Consider the following 16503-nt stretch of genomic DNA (forward strand, 5'->3'; position numbering starts at 1 on the left):
AAGAAATTCTAAATGCTCCCCTTTTCCAGAGAACGTGTGCCTTTTTGACCATGTGTCCTGTGGATACGCCGCAGTGCAGTACGGGTCACACGTCTCCGGCTCGAACACGGTCATCCTTCTTCTGTTTGAAATTGCTCGCGAGGTAAATTGAGTGGGCGACAGGGGTGCACCCTGCGTGCGGCTGTGGCTGCGGCTAACGCGTTTGGGTAGTTGGCGTCGGCGAGGGCGCGTGTAGGGTGGGGCGCCTGATGGCCATGGGGAGTTGGGGTAGGTGAGGGCACAGCAGGGCTCCTTTTTGTGTCAGGGGCTAGGTTTGAGCGTGAGTGAGGAGTAGGAGGAGGAGGATGGTGGTGGTAGCGTTAGGGTGGTGTTGAGAATTGAGAAGGGGGTGCGGTGGGCAGGGTAAGGGGTTGTTGCGGTGGTGAACAGAGAAGAGGGAGAGGGGGAGAGGGAGAGAGAGAGAGTGTGTGTGAGAGAGAGAGGCGCTGGAAGCACCTTACTTTCCTCTTTGTATTCAAGGCGCTTTTCTATGTTGTTCTGAGTTGCTCGTCGTCGTCTGGACTACCGCCTTCGTACATTTCCAGCATTTTCCATCTCCAGGTTCCCGATAGACAGTGGACATATCCTCGGCATCACTCTCTTGTGCCGTGTATTTCTTGATTCTTGTGTATGGCTTTGGTGTTGTTCTGAGATGTCGAGAACGACACGACCAAAACGTCATGGTCACGACTTCAGGAGAGAGGTAACTCCGCTTGATCGAACTATCCAAAGGGTCTTTGAAAATCTGGAAATAGTCATGAGCCCAAGGGGAACCACCACTACGGGCTTACTCTGTTTGTGTTGGAAGAATGTCTTGCTTGCTACCATTGCCTTCGTGGCTGTTGGCGCTGCGGGAGATTTCTTTGACGCTTTGAACTTGCGTCCTTTCCATTTCCACCTCGACTTCTTTTACCTTCGGCGCGAGTGCTCCGGTGCCTCAAAGACAGTTGTACGCTACAGCCTGCTGTTTGTCTCCAAACCAGTCGTTGGCAGGAAGCAAACAAGTGCAGCCCCACGGCATAGTGTTGGCAGCAATCCGAATGTACTTTTAAGCGCGCGGCAGCAGGTCAAAATGGAATGAATCCAGTCTTGTCTTATATAAAAGTCCATGTTGCTGTTTTCCGTCCTGGGGCTTTGGCGATGCAGAGGGGGCGCAAACCACTTACGCAGGTCGAGAGTCACTGACGAAGGAGGCAGTCACGCCCAATACTCCCAGAGGAAGCGGATGTCATCCCCAATATTCCAACTGTGCGAGCAATAATGCGAGCGCCAAACTATCAGCAATGGCACAAGTTAAAGGACAAGGCCCCAAGTACCAGATGCACTGCGGATTCTTCCACCGCCGCCCGAGTCGGAGGAGACAGTGACGGAAGGAGGGCGAATACGCCCACAAGTGAGCCCACGACTCCGACGACGAGACGATTCAAGGTTGTCGTCACTTTGTGCACCACGAAGACCAAGTCCAGAAGAGGAAGGCGTGCTGATGGCTCCACCACGCGTCTGGCCCAAGGTGGGCTGAGGCCACAACCCCAGAATTAACACTCAAACCCATTGCAGCGCACTCTCCGTACACCACCCTACTGTATACACGCCAGAAAGGCGTCTGCTCAGCGCCAACGTCCGCTGTTGTCTTGACAATGCGCACACCACCGCCGCCCACGCTACCTTACCTTTCATTCTCTCCTCCTCAACGTCCACCACCACAACCGCATTGTCTCTCCTCGCTTTGACAATGCTCTCTTTGTGCACCACGACTGATCGTTAAGAGGATTGTTCCCATTGTTCGCCATTGTATGCTTCATCCTCTCCGCTTAAAAGTCCTGACATGCGCGCTCGACATTGAGACTGACAGACGGGACAGGAAGCAGGAGTTTCGAGACGCAATCGTTTTTGACAGTCGTTTGAGTTCCCACCACCAAAATGTTGAGCCAGCGCACGTTTTGCCTTTCGGTCGTTTGGGCCGTCGCCCTCTTTGTGGCCGTTGCTGGTCAAAAAACGGAAAATGACAACCACGATGGCACGAGTGCCGCCGTCGTCAGCACCTTCCTCGACGCCTGGACGCGTCCGGTGCCGCTCATTTTCTTCTTCCACCTCTTTCTGTTCTCCTGGAGTGTCTTGACGAGTTCCTTCTCGATACACTTCTGGGCATCCTCCTTCGTCGCCCTCTTAGTCTTCCGGTACTTTCGCACTATCCTCAACTCCGTCGCCTACATCCGCCTCAAGCCGACATTGCCTGTGGAGAATCCTAAATACACCAACAAAGACGTCACAGCAATCATACCCACGGTCGAGCCCACGGCGGCAACCTTCACCGAATGCCTCGAGCGCATCATCGCCAACGCTCCGGCTCAAATCTTGATCGTGACTGTCGGACAAGACAACGTCGATTCGGCCACGGCTCTCAGTGATAGTCTGAACACAGAAAACAAGACTAGAATCACTTCCATCTCAATCGCCAAGCCGAGCAAGAGGGAGCAGATCAAGGCCGCTGTACTCTACGCGCAAACCCACTTCAGGACCGAGCTCATAATAACTTGCGACGACACTGTCTTTTGGCCCACAACCCTGGTCGAGTATATCATCGCTCCCTTTGAGAGGGTAAAGGTTGGTATCGTCGGTACGAGCAAGCGCGTCCGTCGCAACGATGGCCCCGTCAATTGGGCTGGATTTTGGAACCTCTTGGGTGTCTTCCGCCTCGAGCGCACCAACTTCGACCTCGCCGCGACCTGGGCAATCGACGGAGGCATGTCGTGTGTTTCTGGACGTACCTGCGCTATCCGGTCTTGCATCTTTGAAGACCCCGAGTTCCTCCAGGCGTATACAAACGAATACATCTTCTGGGGGAGAGTTGGACCACTCAATGCCGGCGATGACAAGTTTGTCACGAGGTGGATGTACAAGAAAGGCTGGGAAATCGCTCACCAAAAGTGCCCGGAAGCAACAATCGAAACGATCCTCGGCGTCAAGGGTGGCGCTTCTCGCTATATCAACCAGTGCCTTCGCTGGGCTCGCACAAGCGCTCGCGACAACCCGAAGATGATCTTCAGGGAAGGCCTCTGGAGAACGCACCCATGGCTGACGTACTCGGTACTGTTTACGTCTTTCTTCAATTACTCGCTCTTTACCGACCCGTTCCTCTTCTTCCTCCTGAACAGGGCTTTGACTGACGCCAGTTTCGCACAAGTCGTCACCATCTTCACAGATCATCCATACGTCGTCCTCGGTCTCTGGATGCTCGCCGCCAAATTCGTCCGTCCCGCATCACACTACTGGCGCAACCCTCGCGATCTCATTTACACTCCTGGTGTCATTCTGTTTGGTTACTTCCACAGTTTGATCAAGTTGTGGGCTCTGCTCACCTGCTGGGACATCGCATGGGGAACCCGCGCCGGTGTTGACGATGCTGCGAAAAAGAAGGATTGAATACCGAATCGCTACGCCAACACTCTCCCCTCTGCAGTTGCTACAAATACGAGCAATGTACAAACATTATGAACTCTTGGATATGGGATGGGAGGACCGGATAGACAAAAGTTCCCGCTTTGGATTTTCCTTTCGGATTGGATGGCAAGACAAAAGGCGCAAGCCGAATAGACGGTAATGGTAATGGTATAGTAATGGTTTCCAAATGGTAATGCTAATGCTCCTTTCCAATCCTCGTGTAAGTAGTGAGTTGGTTTCGCATGTAGCCAGGCGTGGTAGAGTAAGGGTTAGCGGGACGTGAGAGCAAGCATGACGTGGTGTGTACTAATGAGTGACGACTAACCAGAATATACTTCTTTGACAAGAAATTGGGCTCATCACTTGAAGAAAGCCCTTGGCCGCTAAAGGAGCCGAATAGGCCTTTTGCATAGCGCAAAGTCCGACTTGAGCAGGAATCTCCTGAGATCTCCTCTACCCTTGTGCCTCAGGCGTGTCCTAGCCCGAAAACCACAAAAAGTTAAATGCCACTTGGAAACTTTGAGTAATTCTTTGTCTCATGATGGAACACGGAGAAGATAATTCTCCTTCCAAGGACTAGAAGGTCGAAGTGCCCCTGCCAAAATATCAGCAATTCTCTGAAGAGCAGGGATGCAGCCCGCGGGAGCGGACCGTCACGCTCAAACGGCAGTCTTTTGCTAGTTCCAAGACCATCAGGACCGACAAGTAAACAGCTGAAATTTTCATCTCTTCATTCGCTGACAAGACAACCGATACTTTACCTCTTTCACGCAGCTTCTGCGGAATACTTCCCCTCCGACCCATCGAGGTGCGCATCCAAGACCGCCGTCGTCCCCTGCAAAACACTCTGCACCGCCTCCCCCAACCTCTTCTCCAACTGCTCGACCGTACCCGCGGTGCCAGCCCAAACGCGGCCACCACTCGCCGCCCTGGCGATGCCCGCGTAGTCCGGGCTCGGCGTGAAGCTAATGTTGATCTCGTCGTTGGCGACCTTGCTGCCCTCGCCGTCCGGGTGCACGAGCAGCAGCGAGCGGCGCGGCGCGTTCCACCCGTTGTTGTTGAGCACGACGGTCAGGATGGGGATGCGGTAGCGCTGCGAGATCCAGTAGACGCTGCTGGGCACCGAGAAGAGGTAGGTCCCGTCGCCGACGATTTGGCAGACGAATTTGGGCGTGCCCGAGTCGTTGGTTGCGAGTTTGACGCCGAGGGCCTGGGGAAAAGGGGGTGGGAGTTAGCGGAAGTTCAGGAGGCGGGAGGGAGTGAGGGGAGGGAGCGTTCTTACGCCTCCGCCTGACCAGCCGAGCCCGGCGCCGCCGCAGTTGATCCAGCTGCCGGGTTCGCTTGGTTGTATCTGGTCGGCAACGAACGGCGTGTTGGTGACGGCTTCAATGACCCATATCGTGTCTTTTGGGCACGCCTTTCGCACGGCGTTGATCAGATACGACGCGGCGAAAGTGCCGTCATCGTTTGGCTTAGCCAGTTCGGAGATTGCAGCAAGCCTTTTCTTGTGGTCGTCTTGGAGTGCTGCCAAACGCTCCTCGAACGCGCTAGATTTGAGAATTTCGCTGAGTTCTGGCGTGGCCAAATGTCCATTCAGCTGCTCGAGCGCGACCTGCGAGTCTGCCTTGTACCTCGCTAGCGCGTCGATGTAGAACAGGCGGACCTGCTTTTTCAGGGGGTCCGAGTCAATGTGGTAGATTTTGGCGCCCTCTTTTGGCCTGCACTGTGTTGGGATCCACGGGACGTCGCAGTCGAGGACCAGTATCACGTCGGCGGAGCGTATGCTATCGTCATTGCCAAACCGCATGCCCAGCCACGCCGGATGCCTTTGTTCGTGAGCAAAAGTCTCAATCTTGGGTGGTGGAGGCGCTTACGTTGCAGGAAAACACATGTCACTTCCTCCCGTATCTAGGACTCTCAAGCCTTTCACCTTGTCGGCTAGCTTCACCAACTCGCCTCCTACCCCGTGGTTGCGGCCAGAGTAACCAGTGATGACGAGCGGCTCCGAAGCATTCACGAGCGCTTCGGCAATGGTCTTCACGCCTGCAGGAGGCAAAGCGCTGGGCTCCACCGGATTCCAAAAACTCTGGTTGAGCGCGTACGGCTCGATTTCCGCCTCCATGACTTCTCTTGCGCCGCAGAGGTAGACGGGGCCCTTGGGATCGGATGTTGCGAAGCTCAGCGCACGATTGACCAGTTGCTACGCCAGGACCATTCAGTACTTTGCCTCTCACCTGATTGACTGCAGAGGAAACAGCTTCATGGACTGACCTTGACATTCTGCCCGGCCTTGATCTCGGCCGCATACCGGCAGTATTGCGAGACGATGGACATTTGATCGTGGGCGTCCTGGCACCAGTGGATATACTCGCTCTTGCTTCCTCTCATCTCGCCCTCTTGCGTGATTGGCGTGACACCCGCAAAGACCAAGACCGGAGCGCGTCCGGCGGACGCGTTGTGCACGGCAGCGGCCAGGGCTTGCGTGCCGACGTCGACATGGACGATGACGCATTGAGGCTTGTTGGTGAGCCTGTCTAGCGTCAGTCTATGTAGAGACGAAAGGAGTGGAAGTAACAGTTACCGGGCATATCCATCTGCAAGTGAAAGTGCTACCATCTTCAAAAAGTTAGTAGAGTACTGATCTTCGGAGCAGGAGCCGTACCTCGTTTGGACAGGTGATGATTTTGGGGAAACGTCCATCCTTTTTCCTCTGACCTGTGACCATCGCTTCGATGATGCTTGGATGATCACTCCCCAGATTGACGAAGCAGTACCTAACTCCTGCGTCCCATATCGCCTCAAAAAAAGCCACCGAAGTGGTATACATTGCGCCGAATCGGGATCCCTGGAAGAGCAAAGCTTCAACGGTGCAGATTTGACGGCAAGATCTTCTCAATGTCTCTTGTATGATCAGATCGGATGGTAACACAAGCGATGTCAAGGGTGTTTTGTAGTCCTGCGATTGATCAAGGAGCACGCACTAATACCCCACACTTGAGTTATCGTCGTCGGCTTGCTCGAGCGGGAACCGGGATCTGGCCGGGATGTGCATGCCGAATACCCGGGATCCATCTTTATGTCAACTTCATCTGTCATTGACAGCTGTGCGGACTGATGGACTGGAAACAATGTATCGTCTCTTCATTGCTTCCGAGCTAAAGGTCTAGTATGTGGTATGTAAGTGAACTCCGAACCAGTGAACAAGGTATCCGTGTGCCAACGCCGTCTACAAAAGCCTCAAACATGAAGTAGCAACATTACTTGGCTTCTCTGACCGTCTTCTCCCGTCTTTCTACGTCTTTCATCTCCTCTAACATGACTTCGTTGAACTGGTCTGCACCGTCGAGGTAAACGTGGTGGCCAGCCTTTCGGATGATCACAACTTTGGCGTCGCCATTATCTCGCTTCTTTTCCTCTTCGGTCTTTCCTTGCAGAGCCTTTTCTTTTTCTTCCTTGAGTTTTTGCTCGGCGGCGAAACCGCCCTTGACATCCATCCAGTCGTTTTCTCCATACATGAAGACGACGGGAATGCCGTTTTCCCTTGGCTTTCCTTGGTCACCCTGCTCATCAGGGATGGGTCCAGAGTGAACACCAAGATATTGTCTTCCAACGCCGTGAATACGGCGGATCAAGGGGCTGCGGGCAAAAGCACCTGGAGCAAGGACGTACGCCAGGGCATACTCGCCACTCCCTCTTTGGCGGAAGAGAGAGTAGGAATAGTCATGCAAGGCTTGCGACTCTTCGGATGGAAGATGCGCAAAGCGTCGGGAAGTCCAGCCCGAGACAAGTCGCGGTCCGAGTGGTCCAGACCAGCGTATGAGAGAGAAGGGGCTAATGTTTGCATCCCACAGATAGGTCAACCACTTTGGAAGCTGTCGACGCGGTGGCTTCCCATTTGGCGCTGATTCTGGCTTTTCTACTCCGCCCTGCTTAGCAGCGTCGGGGATGTCGGGGTTGCTGCCTTCTGCGGTCGCGATTTGCGATTGCGTGAATTCATTCGCCATCGAGGAGTCGCCCGGCTCCGGCATGTCCGCGTTGACAGCGTAAGGGTCCTCGGGAATGCCGACAGGGCTGGCGAGGATCAACTTGTTCAAGCGTCCTGGATACTTGAGGGCGTACGCGACAGCCATGTACCCGCCCAAGCTGTGGCCGAGGATGGTAAATCTTTCAATCTTCCGCTTGACGCGCCACTCCTCGAGAGCATCGATGAACCAATTCTCGGCCTCGGTGATTTGAGCCTGGCGGTCTTTACCAGTCAGCTTGAACGGGGGGCGGCCGCTGCGCCCCATTCCCAGCCAGTCGAGCGCATACAGCTTCCAGCCCTGTGCTCGGCTGAGACCCTCGTAGTTTTTGTAAAAGAATCCGAGACCAGCGCCGTAGCCATGAAGCATGACAAGGTTGTTTTCCACGGCCTCGCCAACACGCTCGACAGAAAACTCGTTGAGGGCCCGGTCTTTCCCAGAGAGCTCGACCATGGTTGAGTTCCATCGTCTTGGGCCGTAGGGGTCTGTCACCGAGTTTGACGTCACAGGTTCGGCGACATCGGCGGGATCCTGGGAAACGTTCATCGAGGAAGGCGAGGTGGATGGGGGCGCCGAGCCGGTCTGGGTGTGCGTCGGCGGCTTCTGGAGGTAGGGAATGAAGGATAGAACTTTGTGTTCGGTGACAGCAGGTGATAGACCTGCCCACTGGACGTTGTTAGCAGACTGGACGTGGTGGTTGGATGTGGACGCCGTACCCACTGAGAGAAGCCCTCCTTGTAGCCCAAAGGAAAGTATCCGTTGAAGCCTCGGCCATTTGGGGGCTGCGGTGGGACGCTCCCGGACTGCTGGGCTCGGTGCGAAGCCAGAGGGCTCTGCTGGGTCCTGGAGCGATAATCTTCGTCGTTGGAGGAGGTCATGGTGGTTGGGTAGTCGGCGGGGCTACGGGCTCGCGGTGGCGGCCTCGTGAGGTGAGAGACGGGGAGTCGTGGAGCGCGGGTAGTCAAAACTGCGGCGGATGGGGCGGACTCGAGATGGAGTCTGCCACATGGATTTTGTATTCGACGATGCAGGGCTAGGCAACAATGAAGTGGACGAAGTGGTTGAGGGGCGGAGGTAAGGTCGCAGGCGTGTTAGCTCCACGTCCGAGGATCGTCGTCCGCCAGCAGTCGGGAGGGCCTGACCTGACCTTCCATTGTGTGACCCCGGCCCGGCCTACTACGTACCTACATCCACTGCATCCGCCTGCCATCAACACCGACGCCGCGCGTGCTCCATCATGAATCGATAGCAATCTGCGCCCACGACGACAAATGTCCGAGTCGAAGCTCGACCAGATCGTCAAAGGCGCCCCGCCGCCCTCTGTCACCGCGCCCCAGGTCGCCCAAGCCGCACGTCAACAAGATGAACCCGCCGCTCGACCCCAGGATCCGACCTCTCTCCTCCCTTCCTCTCCGCCGCAAATTTACCTCAATCTTCTGATTCTCGAGGCCTCGATGCGCTCTCAGTACCTGACCCTTCGCGCCCGCCGCCGTCAAAACACCTTCGTCCTGGCCATTTTGGTCCTGTGGATTGCCTACTTTGGCTATGCCATGTTCTTGCGCCCTCGCGAGGATGGCGGTGTGGGTGGCAGCGTCTACTGGGTTGTTGACATGGGCGAGAAGCTGGCATTCATATCAGGAGTGGTCATGGGAATACTCTTCTGGGGCACAGGTCAGTGGGACCGCGGAGTGCGCTGGCCACGCCGCTGGATTGGCGTTGCCAACAGAGGTCTTCGCAGCATGAATTGCAAGATTGTCCTCATAAGGGGCCCATGGTGGAAAGAGCTTTTGAGCTATCTCAACTTTCTGAGCCCGTACCAACTGCTTTTTCCGGATCCCGGCACAAGCTACCAGTACATTGACTACCCCGCGGCCGAACGGAGGACACACTTGAGAAGCAAGAGCGGCTTGCACGACCGCGAGCTTTTGGAGGAGGACGTTGCTCCCGGTGGTGATTACATCAAGCTTCTGCTCCTGCCGAAACCATTCTCTGCCGACTTTCGTCAAAATTGGGAAATGTATCGAACAGAGTACTGGGAGAAGGAGAATGAGCGCCGCGCCCATCTCCGCAGTCGTATCAGACAAAAACACATTGAGATTGCCAAACAAGAAGGAGGCTGGCTATGGTGGACAGGCTGGCGAGGATGGAGACGTGGATTAGGTCTGGGCAAAGGCGGAGCAGACGCAGAAAAGTCGCACCATCAACATTCATATTCCAGTTCTTCCTCAAGACTTGAGGTCCCGAAGGACAAGAAGAGGCGGCCCAGCATCCTCAAGGACAAGACGAGGGACAGGTCCAATTCTCACTCGTCATCGCGCAGCACAACACCAACGCTGGAGCTGGACGACCGGAGCAGCATGGACTCGAGACGCTGGAGCAACAGCACAGCAGACGGCAAAATCGACCGCCGCAAAAGAAAGACTCCGGGCTCGATATCCAAGCCATCGAGATTGACCCCCGCGAATCCTGGAGGCATTAGACCAACGACGCCTTCATCATCAGCTGGCGACGCTGTTTCGCGGCTGTCCAACAACATAAGCCTTGGCGAAGACAGTGACCGCTCGGCCACGTTGACGCCGGACGAGAGCTTCCCCTCGACTACGCCGTCTGTCTAGTCTTTAGAGCTAGCCATGTGCGTTCTTAGCGTTTCAATGCATAGGTGTTGGGCCTCTCCACACACGCGTACGGACGTAAGACGCCGCCTTTGCCAAGATGATGGAAACGTATTCTATTCAACTTTTTGATGAGAGCGGAAGACGAATTTGACTCTCGGTAGTTTATCGCAAAATTCCCCAACGAAGTCATGCAACATTTCCGAGTCTTTCATAAATTGGCCCAAGGTCTTTGCTCTTCTGATTACACAGCGTCTAAACGCATCACGGGCTCGATACAGCGCTCGAAGACCAGGCAATAGATTGGACTCCTTTCGGTTTCAATGCGAACGTTTCTAGACGCAAGCCGTCCAAGCCTCTCACACTTTACACTATCCATTTCCATCTTACAAGTCAGCAATGCGAGCCAGCCAGCCTGCAGAATATTACAACCCATCCATCGCCAAGACCCATCCAATCCTCCTATCCAAACGCGTTAGACCGATATCACTCTCATCAATCCTTCACTTCCACGCCCAAATCCCAGCCACCTTTCCGGAGTGTCCCCCATCCTATTCCGGTTCTGGCCCAACAGTGCTGCGCGAAGGGGCCTGCGCAATGTGAGCGTTGGTTGTCAGCTTCGCTTCCCCCGCCCAGCTCCAACAAAAGCAGCGGCCGGAACGACGCTTCCAGCACAACGGGATCGGGACTGTTCAAGGGCCGTGTTGTGGTGCCTAAACCTGCGCCGCCCCCGGCGCCTTGCGGCCTGCTGCGCTGGGTGCGGCCATCAGACTAAACTGGCCAGCGCCAGCCTTTGCGCGTGGCGGCGGCGGCGGCGGGGCGGGCGCGCCTCTCACACCCACTCGTCCACTCCCCGCAAACTCGTTTTGCGGCGTCGCACTCCTGGACGGAGGAGAAGCATCGAAGCCAAACTGAAAAGCGTGATGGCCGTTGCCATTGATCCCCACGCCGCCCGCCGGCACCGGCTTCTTTTCACCGCCGTCAGCGTTGCCGCCGACGCGCTCTTCACGCCGAATCGAGTAGCCATTGGTAAGCCGAATACCGTGTTCGGGCGGCGGCAAAGGCGGCGTCGCGGGGAGCGGAAGCGGCGAAGACGCCAGACTATCGAGGCGCGCGCCACGACGCCGCCCATCACTGTTATGATTGTTGTTGTTGTTGTCTTTTGATGTCTGTCCGCCATCACCGCCGCGTCCGGTTAGCCGCCGCAACCATGCGGCGGGCGGGTCGACGGTGCAAAACAGGTAGATGAGCAGCGCGAGCACCAGCACGATGCCGACGGCGAAGAGGGCCGCTTTGACGGCGCCGTCGTCGCTTTTTGGTGCCGAGGATGCGGAGGAGCCGAGCCCGGATCCGGAGGCGGGCTCGATGTCGGCTTCGTTGGGTTGTGGGGAGGCCGTTTGCTGCGGAAATGGCAGTGCGAGGGGGAGCGGGAGTGGGATTGGTGACATGAGTGACTTGTGCGAGTTTCGCCAAAGGAGTGTGTTTTCTTATTGTTTGGTGCTAACGAGCGTTTGGAGTTTGACAGAATGGTCGTTGATCTTTAGTGAGGGACTCGATGCGCAGCAAGATTCAGGACGGAATGGAGAGGGTCTTGGTGAAGCGAAGGGCTGGTCTAGCAGCGCGTGCAAGCCAAAGTCAGAAAGCAGAGCAGTCAATCTATCCTGCGGTATGAGGAAACGAGTGTGAGTGGTGAGTGAAGAAGAACAGGACGAGATGGGCCCTTCAACGTCTATTTACTCGAAGAAGTCTTTGGAATGGCAATGCTTCAAGAGATGCAACAGGAGTTGTCTCACAAAGCTGCTGTTGTCTAGAAGACAGCGCGACTGTGAGGGAGACATGGCTGTATACTCTCTCAATAAGAATCGTGACAAAAAACAAAGACAAAGCAGCAGTGTCTCTCACTTCTCCAACAATGGCCACAGGGCCTCAACCGCCACGTGAGACCATCTCCGCATCCTTGTGTCACTCTCCTGACTCGCCTCCGCCTGTTTGCTTCTCCAATGACATCAATGCGTGGTTCTGCTATGATGTGTGTGGCCGTGTCGTTTGCAGTCTTCCAAGTTGCACCCTGGCCAGCGTGCCCAGAGCCTTCGACGCTCAAATCAGGAAGACCCTTTGCACTTGGCGGCGTTTCATTCAGAGCTCGCTAACCACGCATTGTGGGAGCCAGGGCAACCGACACCGACCTCGTCAGCATTGGTTGGTCGAGCCAAACGTCACATGCTCCAGCTCGATCTTTTGGATCTGCTTTTGTGCAAAGTGCGGGGTGCTGGGGTGCGAATAAGATGACCGGCTATGCCTTGGGTGGACGTACAGCTGAGCATTGCGTGCTGTCGATCTGGCTAGTTAGCAGCTATTGGGGGCTAAGGCTGCAGCTTGTGTTGTGTTTGGGTCTACGGCGTCATTGGGGCGCCGCCGCATGCGGCTTAGCCGCCATGCGTGCTGGTGAGGAAGCACGTCAGATCATTGACCCTTGAGTCTATTCGGCACGGGAAAAGAAAAGCAGGGACTCCAAGGGGTGCAAAATGTCAAACAATATCACGGCTAGCGTGATGTCATTTGTATTTTTTCTAGCAGATGATGATCCGACTCCGAATCGGCGCGGGGGATTGATGTAAAATACATGAGGTGTTGGTACTATTAGTGCATTCTGCTAGCCAGTTGGAGGAGGCGCTAGAGTAGGCCTGCGGTATATGATGGAAAAGCAGAAATCAGGACCGAAAACAGGAGCGAATTGACAGAGTGGTAGAGCGGATCATCATCCCTTTACAAGAGACCAAGGGCCAGGACACCAGCGCCAAAGATGCTGCCCAGGGCAGGGACGATGCCGTTTGCGGCGTTGGTGGGGGAGGCGGTGGCCTGGCTGGCGGCAGAAGTGGCCGAGGCGAGCTGCGAAGAGGCGCTGCGGGTGACGGAGGCAATCTCAGAAGAGAGGCTCGAAGCGTCGGCACCGGTGGCAGTGGCAGCAACGGAGGAGAGGCTGCTGAGCTGGCTGCTGAGCGAGGCCTGGTCAGAGGTGGCCGAGGCGAGAATCGAAGATGCGTTCGACGAGGCCGAGGCGAAGACGCTCGAGAGAGACGAGCTGATGGAGCTGGCGTCAGAGGCAAGCGAGCTGGAGATGGAGCTGACGGCCGTGGTGTTCTGAGCAGCGGCAAAGGCACCGAAGCCAGCGATGATGACGGGAGTGAAACGCATGTTGAAGGTGTTTTGGTGGGACTTGAAGTCGGATTGTCGAAAGATTTGAGGATGCTGTGGTAGTCTTAGCCGGTGGTCGATGGCAGCTGAATGTAGTGGTAGGACTCACCTTTTGTGTTGATGTCGAGGAGCGAATGGATGAAGAAAAAAACCGGCAAGGCAGCAGTCGGTGTCGACTCTTATACCTATAGTGCTACGTCATGGCCTGACTGTAAGCAGAGCGTCGGACTCAGCTAGGCATGCCGGGGCAACGTGGAGGCGTAGAGGTCTCCTTGGAGGATGCGGGTACGATGGTGTTCCTGACTTGGCTGGTGGATTCGCAGTCCTATGGGAGGTGGCGCAGGACCACCACAGAGGTGGATGCGTTGCCGAGGATTACAGGCAGCCTCGAACGGCCAACAAGAACAATGAAACAGCGTCAGGGCGCAGCGCCATGGCCTCGTTGCCACTGATGGATACACAGGTGATGACAAAGGATGATGGTCGCGTTTGGGGGTCGTCGAGAGGTGATCCCGTGGTACCAACGCGCGTCCTTGGTAACGCCTCAGCCGTGGCGCATCATCATCGTCCAGTCCTTCTTTTGCGTTTGTCAAGTTGTGCTGTATCCAGCATCTTGCCACGCTCCCCCTCTAGTCGGCTCCGCGGACCCGGACTACCCCATTGCCGTCATGGCCTCGACCATCACTGCTGTCGGATCCGCAAGCGCTTCCATGGCCAACTGCCCTTTTCCAACGTTTCTGCATCCTTCGACGGACAAACTCTGCCCTCAGCCTGTTTCGTCCTTGATAGTCCGACGCTATGCTGCTTGTGTCGCTGAAAAACTCGGCCCACTCCGTGTCCTCGTCAAACGTCGTCGTCGTCGGCTTGCGGAGTCCAAGAAACTGCCTGCCATGCGATTTGACGGGCCAGCATTCCCCGCCACCAAACATTTCTACCCGGCTCCAGAACTCCCATGTCCACACGTCTTGGATGAAGCCCATGGGAATGGCGTACTGCGACCTGTAGGCTCTCCTGCTCGGCGCCCGCTCTTGGCCTTCGTCGCTGTGGCAGTGGGGCCATTTGGACACGAACATGCCATAGTGCATGTGCAGACCGTCGCCAATGCCATCAATGTATCCACCAAAGACAAACGTCTCCCATGCTCGACCCAGCTCGCAGCGCACTTGGTCCATGAAGAACGGTTCGATCTTGATGCTCACTTCAGGCTGGAGGGAGGCGGGGTTATAATTGACGACCGCCCAGTTGAACGCGTGACACAACTCATGCACGAGTGTTTTGGCGAAGTGAAATGACGTGCGCAAATACGAGGCATGCGTTGGCGGGGACGAGGGCAGCTTCATCTCGCCATGCGGAAGACCGACGGGGGTCTGCTGGAGAATTCGTACATACTCATCGCTGATTTCCGTGTGCGAGCCATGGGTCTCAGGAGAATGAGGAAGTCCTTGCCAATGCATCATGTGGGTTGTGGCGTCGGCATAGTCGAGCTTTGCGAACCCCCAAGTGTGAACTTGGCCAAGAAATTCCAGGTCTCTTAATACGTCCATTTTTTGCATGTCATCCAGTGGCCCCATTGGTGGGTCAAACCGCTCTCCCAGGCGGCCGTAGGTATTTCTTAGCAGCTCGTTGCGAACCAATCGCCTGTTGTGCTTGAGTCCGTACCAGAAGGGTAAGAAAGTTGGCGTCGTGAGCATTTGGCTAGCCAGGCGGAAAACACTATGCAACGATTGGTGAACCGCGGGATCCATATTCAACCATCTCTCGAATGCAAACACTGGATGAATGGGGCATCGCAGGGTATCACCAACGAAATCTGGAGTCGAGTCAATGTATCCTGAGTCGCGCAATTCCTGGAAAGAAATGTGGTTGAACCAAAGAGGCAATCCGTTGGGAGACGACATTTCTGCCAAGTGGCATGGGCCGAGAGATCTGGTTTGCTAGGAGCTTTCGGGCGCGATTTCGAGTTCGAGTCTCGTGGGTCAGTCAGTTGGATGCATCTTATAGTACAAGGTCCTTTGTCAATATCCAAAGCGTTCGGGGGTCTCCCTTTGTCAAATCAATTCACACTGTTCGGCGAATCGAAAACGGAAGTCCAGTGTTCTTTGGCAAGTGCCACGCGGCAAAGACGCTCATTCTTAATGCTACATTGGAATGAATGTCGTTCAACGCCGACCAATGAAAGAATTGCTGGAAAAAAGAAGCAGAAGCGCCGCCAATGGAAATTGTTCACAAACCAAAGCCAAAAAGTTTTGTATGTGCGTCCAGGAATAAAATGCTGGGCATTGAAGGATTTGTCCCGAATCTCAAACGTGTAGGGCGCTCCTAGCGCTTGTGCGTGGAGTTCGACCTGAACTGCTGGTCGAACATGTGCTCGATGCTCCTGAGCTCTTGCGTCTTTCATCGATGCGGCTGCTGGCCAGGGTCTCGACGGATGCACCTAGTCTCTTGTATGCTTGCAGCGTAAAGTACTCGTCAGGGCTACCAGAACCCTCGTTGGCATTTGGAGTGCGTGCGCGGCTTTGGACTGGCGACATGCGAATGGCGTCGGGGCTCCATGAAAATTTCTGGCTTCCTCCGGTAAGGGAACGATGGTGTTTTCTCTGTCTTTCGGGCTTGACGGCGGGCAGTTCTAGCCTAGAGTTTATTCCAATCCACAGGGCCTCCTCTTGACCATCGCCAGGCATCCGCCATCCCCCGACACCTTCAAAGTCTCGGTTTGGGCCGGCAGTACTGAACAGGGACGCAAAACTTTCGCTCTTGGTAGGCGGTTGGCGAGGGGCGGTGAGGTCTTGAGAGAGGCCAAGGCTGGCGGCGCTGCTCCGACGGCTGCGATGATGGCGCTGAGGACTGGAGTAGCCGGAGGATGCAGCGACTCTTGGTTTGGGAGGATTGTGGAAGGAAGAGTCGTTGAATAGCCAGGTGTGGAAGAGGGCGACCCCTAGCTCAAAGTAGACTATGGAGACGCGGAAGAAAAGGGTGACAAAGGCGAGGGTGGTGGTGACAATGGCCAGGGCGATCAGCGGCAGCGAGAGGAGGATCAAGATGGGCGGGCCAAGAAGATAGAGTGGGTTGAACATGGCGTCGGTGCGGCCTTGAGCAGAGGCAGCGATGGACTCGACATATTCTTTGGAAGAGTTGCACGAGAGAGAGAGCGCAGAGCGGTTGCGGGTGGGGAGAGTAGAAAGGAAGAGAGACAG

General features: G+C 55.6%; 7 protein-coding genes across 7 annotated transcripts; 2 read left to right on the top strand and 5 right to left on the bottom strand.

Annotated features, from left to right (window-relative positions):
- Positions 1 to 1483: 1483 nt before the first annotated feature.
- Positions 1484 to 3943, top strand: J3D65DRAFT_693180 (nucleotide-diphospho-sugar transferase). Its single transcript, XM_066803953.1, has one exon. It carries the CDS (start codon positions 1960 to 1962, stop codon positions 3460 to 3462), a length of 1503 nt encoding a protein of 500 aa, XP_066656871.1. The 5' UTR covers positions 1484 to 1959; the 3' UTR covers positions 3463 to 3943.
- Positions 3944 to 6522, bottom strand: J3D65DRAFT_285923 (thiamine pyrophosphate enzyme, N-terminal TPP binding domain-containing protein). Its single transcript, XM_066795117.1, has 6 exons — positions 6143 to 6522; positions 6062 to 6096; positions 5752 to 6010; positions 5355 to 5680; positions 4763 to 5306; positions 3944 to 4690 (listed from the first exon to the last, which is right to left on the bottom strand). The coding sequence occupies exons 1-6, from the start codon at positions 6305 to 6307 to the stop codon at positions 4247 to 4249; spliced, it is 1773 nt and encodes a 590-aa protein (XP_066656872.1). The 5' UTR covers positions 6308 to 6522; the 3' UTR covers positions 3944 to 4246.
- Positions 6523 to 6611: 89 nt separating this feature from the next.
- J3D65DRAFT_568549 (Alpha/Beta hydrolase protein) lies at positions 6612 to 8649 on the bottom strand. Its single transcript, XM_066797615.1, has 2 exons — positions 8219 to 8649; positions 6612 to 8168 (listed from the first exon to the last, which is right to left on the bottom strand). Exons 1-2 carry the CDS (start codon positions 8378 to 8380, stop codon positions 6738 to 6740), a joined length of 1593 nt encoding a protein of 530 aa, XP_066656873.1. The 5' UTR covers positions 8381 to 8649; the 3' UTR covers positions 6612 to 6737.
- Positions 8650 to 8773: 124 nt separating this feature from the next.
- On the top strand, positions 8774 to 10117 carry J3D65DRAFT_549948 (Spo7-like protein-domain-containing protein; the record flags this gene model as incomplete). The annotated part of the gene is made up of 1 exon (XM_066796976.1): positions 8774 to 10117. One exon carries the CDS (start codon positions 8774 to 8776, stop codon positions 10115 to 10117), a length of 1344 nt encoding a protein of 447 aa, XP_066656874.1.
- Positions 10118 to 10827: 710 nt separating this feature from the next.
- On the bottom strand, positions 10828 to 11562 carry J3D65DRAFT_666310 (uncharacterized protein; the record flags this gene model as incomplete). Its single annotated transcript, XM_066802911.1, has 1 exon — positions 10828 to 11562. One exon carries the CDS (start codon positions 11560 to 11562, stop codon positions 10828 to 10830), a length of 735 nt encoding a protein of 244 aa, XP_066656875.1.
- Positions 11563 to 12880: 1318 nt separating this feature from the next.
- On the bottom strand, positions 12881 to 13309 carry J3D65DRAFT_601674 (uncharacterized protein; the record flags this gene model as incomplete). The annotated part of the gene is made up of 1 exon (XM_066798056.1): positions 12881 to 13309. One exon carries the CDS (start codon positions 13307 to 13309, stop codon positions 12881 to 12883), a length of 429 nt encoding a protein of 142 aa, XP_066656876.1.
- A 2300-nt stretch (positions 13310 to 15609) lies between these two features.
- On the bottom strand, positions 15610 to 16383 carry J3D65DRAFT_551009 (uncharacterized protein; the record flags this gene model as incomplete). Its single annotated transcript, XM_066797019.1, has 1 exon — positions 15610 to 16383. One exon carries the CDS (start codon positions 16381 to 16383, stop codon positions 15610 to 15612), a length of 774 nt encoding a protein of 257 aa, XP_066656877.1.
- Between the last annotated feature and the right edge of the window lie 120 nt (positions 16384 to 16503).

Source organism: Phyllosticta citribraziliensis (genome assembly GCF_038025025.1).
Source record: "Phyllosticta citribraziliensis strain CPC 17464 chromosome Unknown J3D65scaffold_4, whole genome shotgun sequence".
Classification (NCBI taxonomy): domain Eukaryota; kingdom Fungi; phylum Ascomycota; class Dothideomycetes; order Botryosphaeriales; family Phyllostictaceae; genus Phyllosticta; species Phyllosticta citribraziliensis.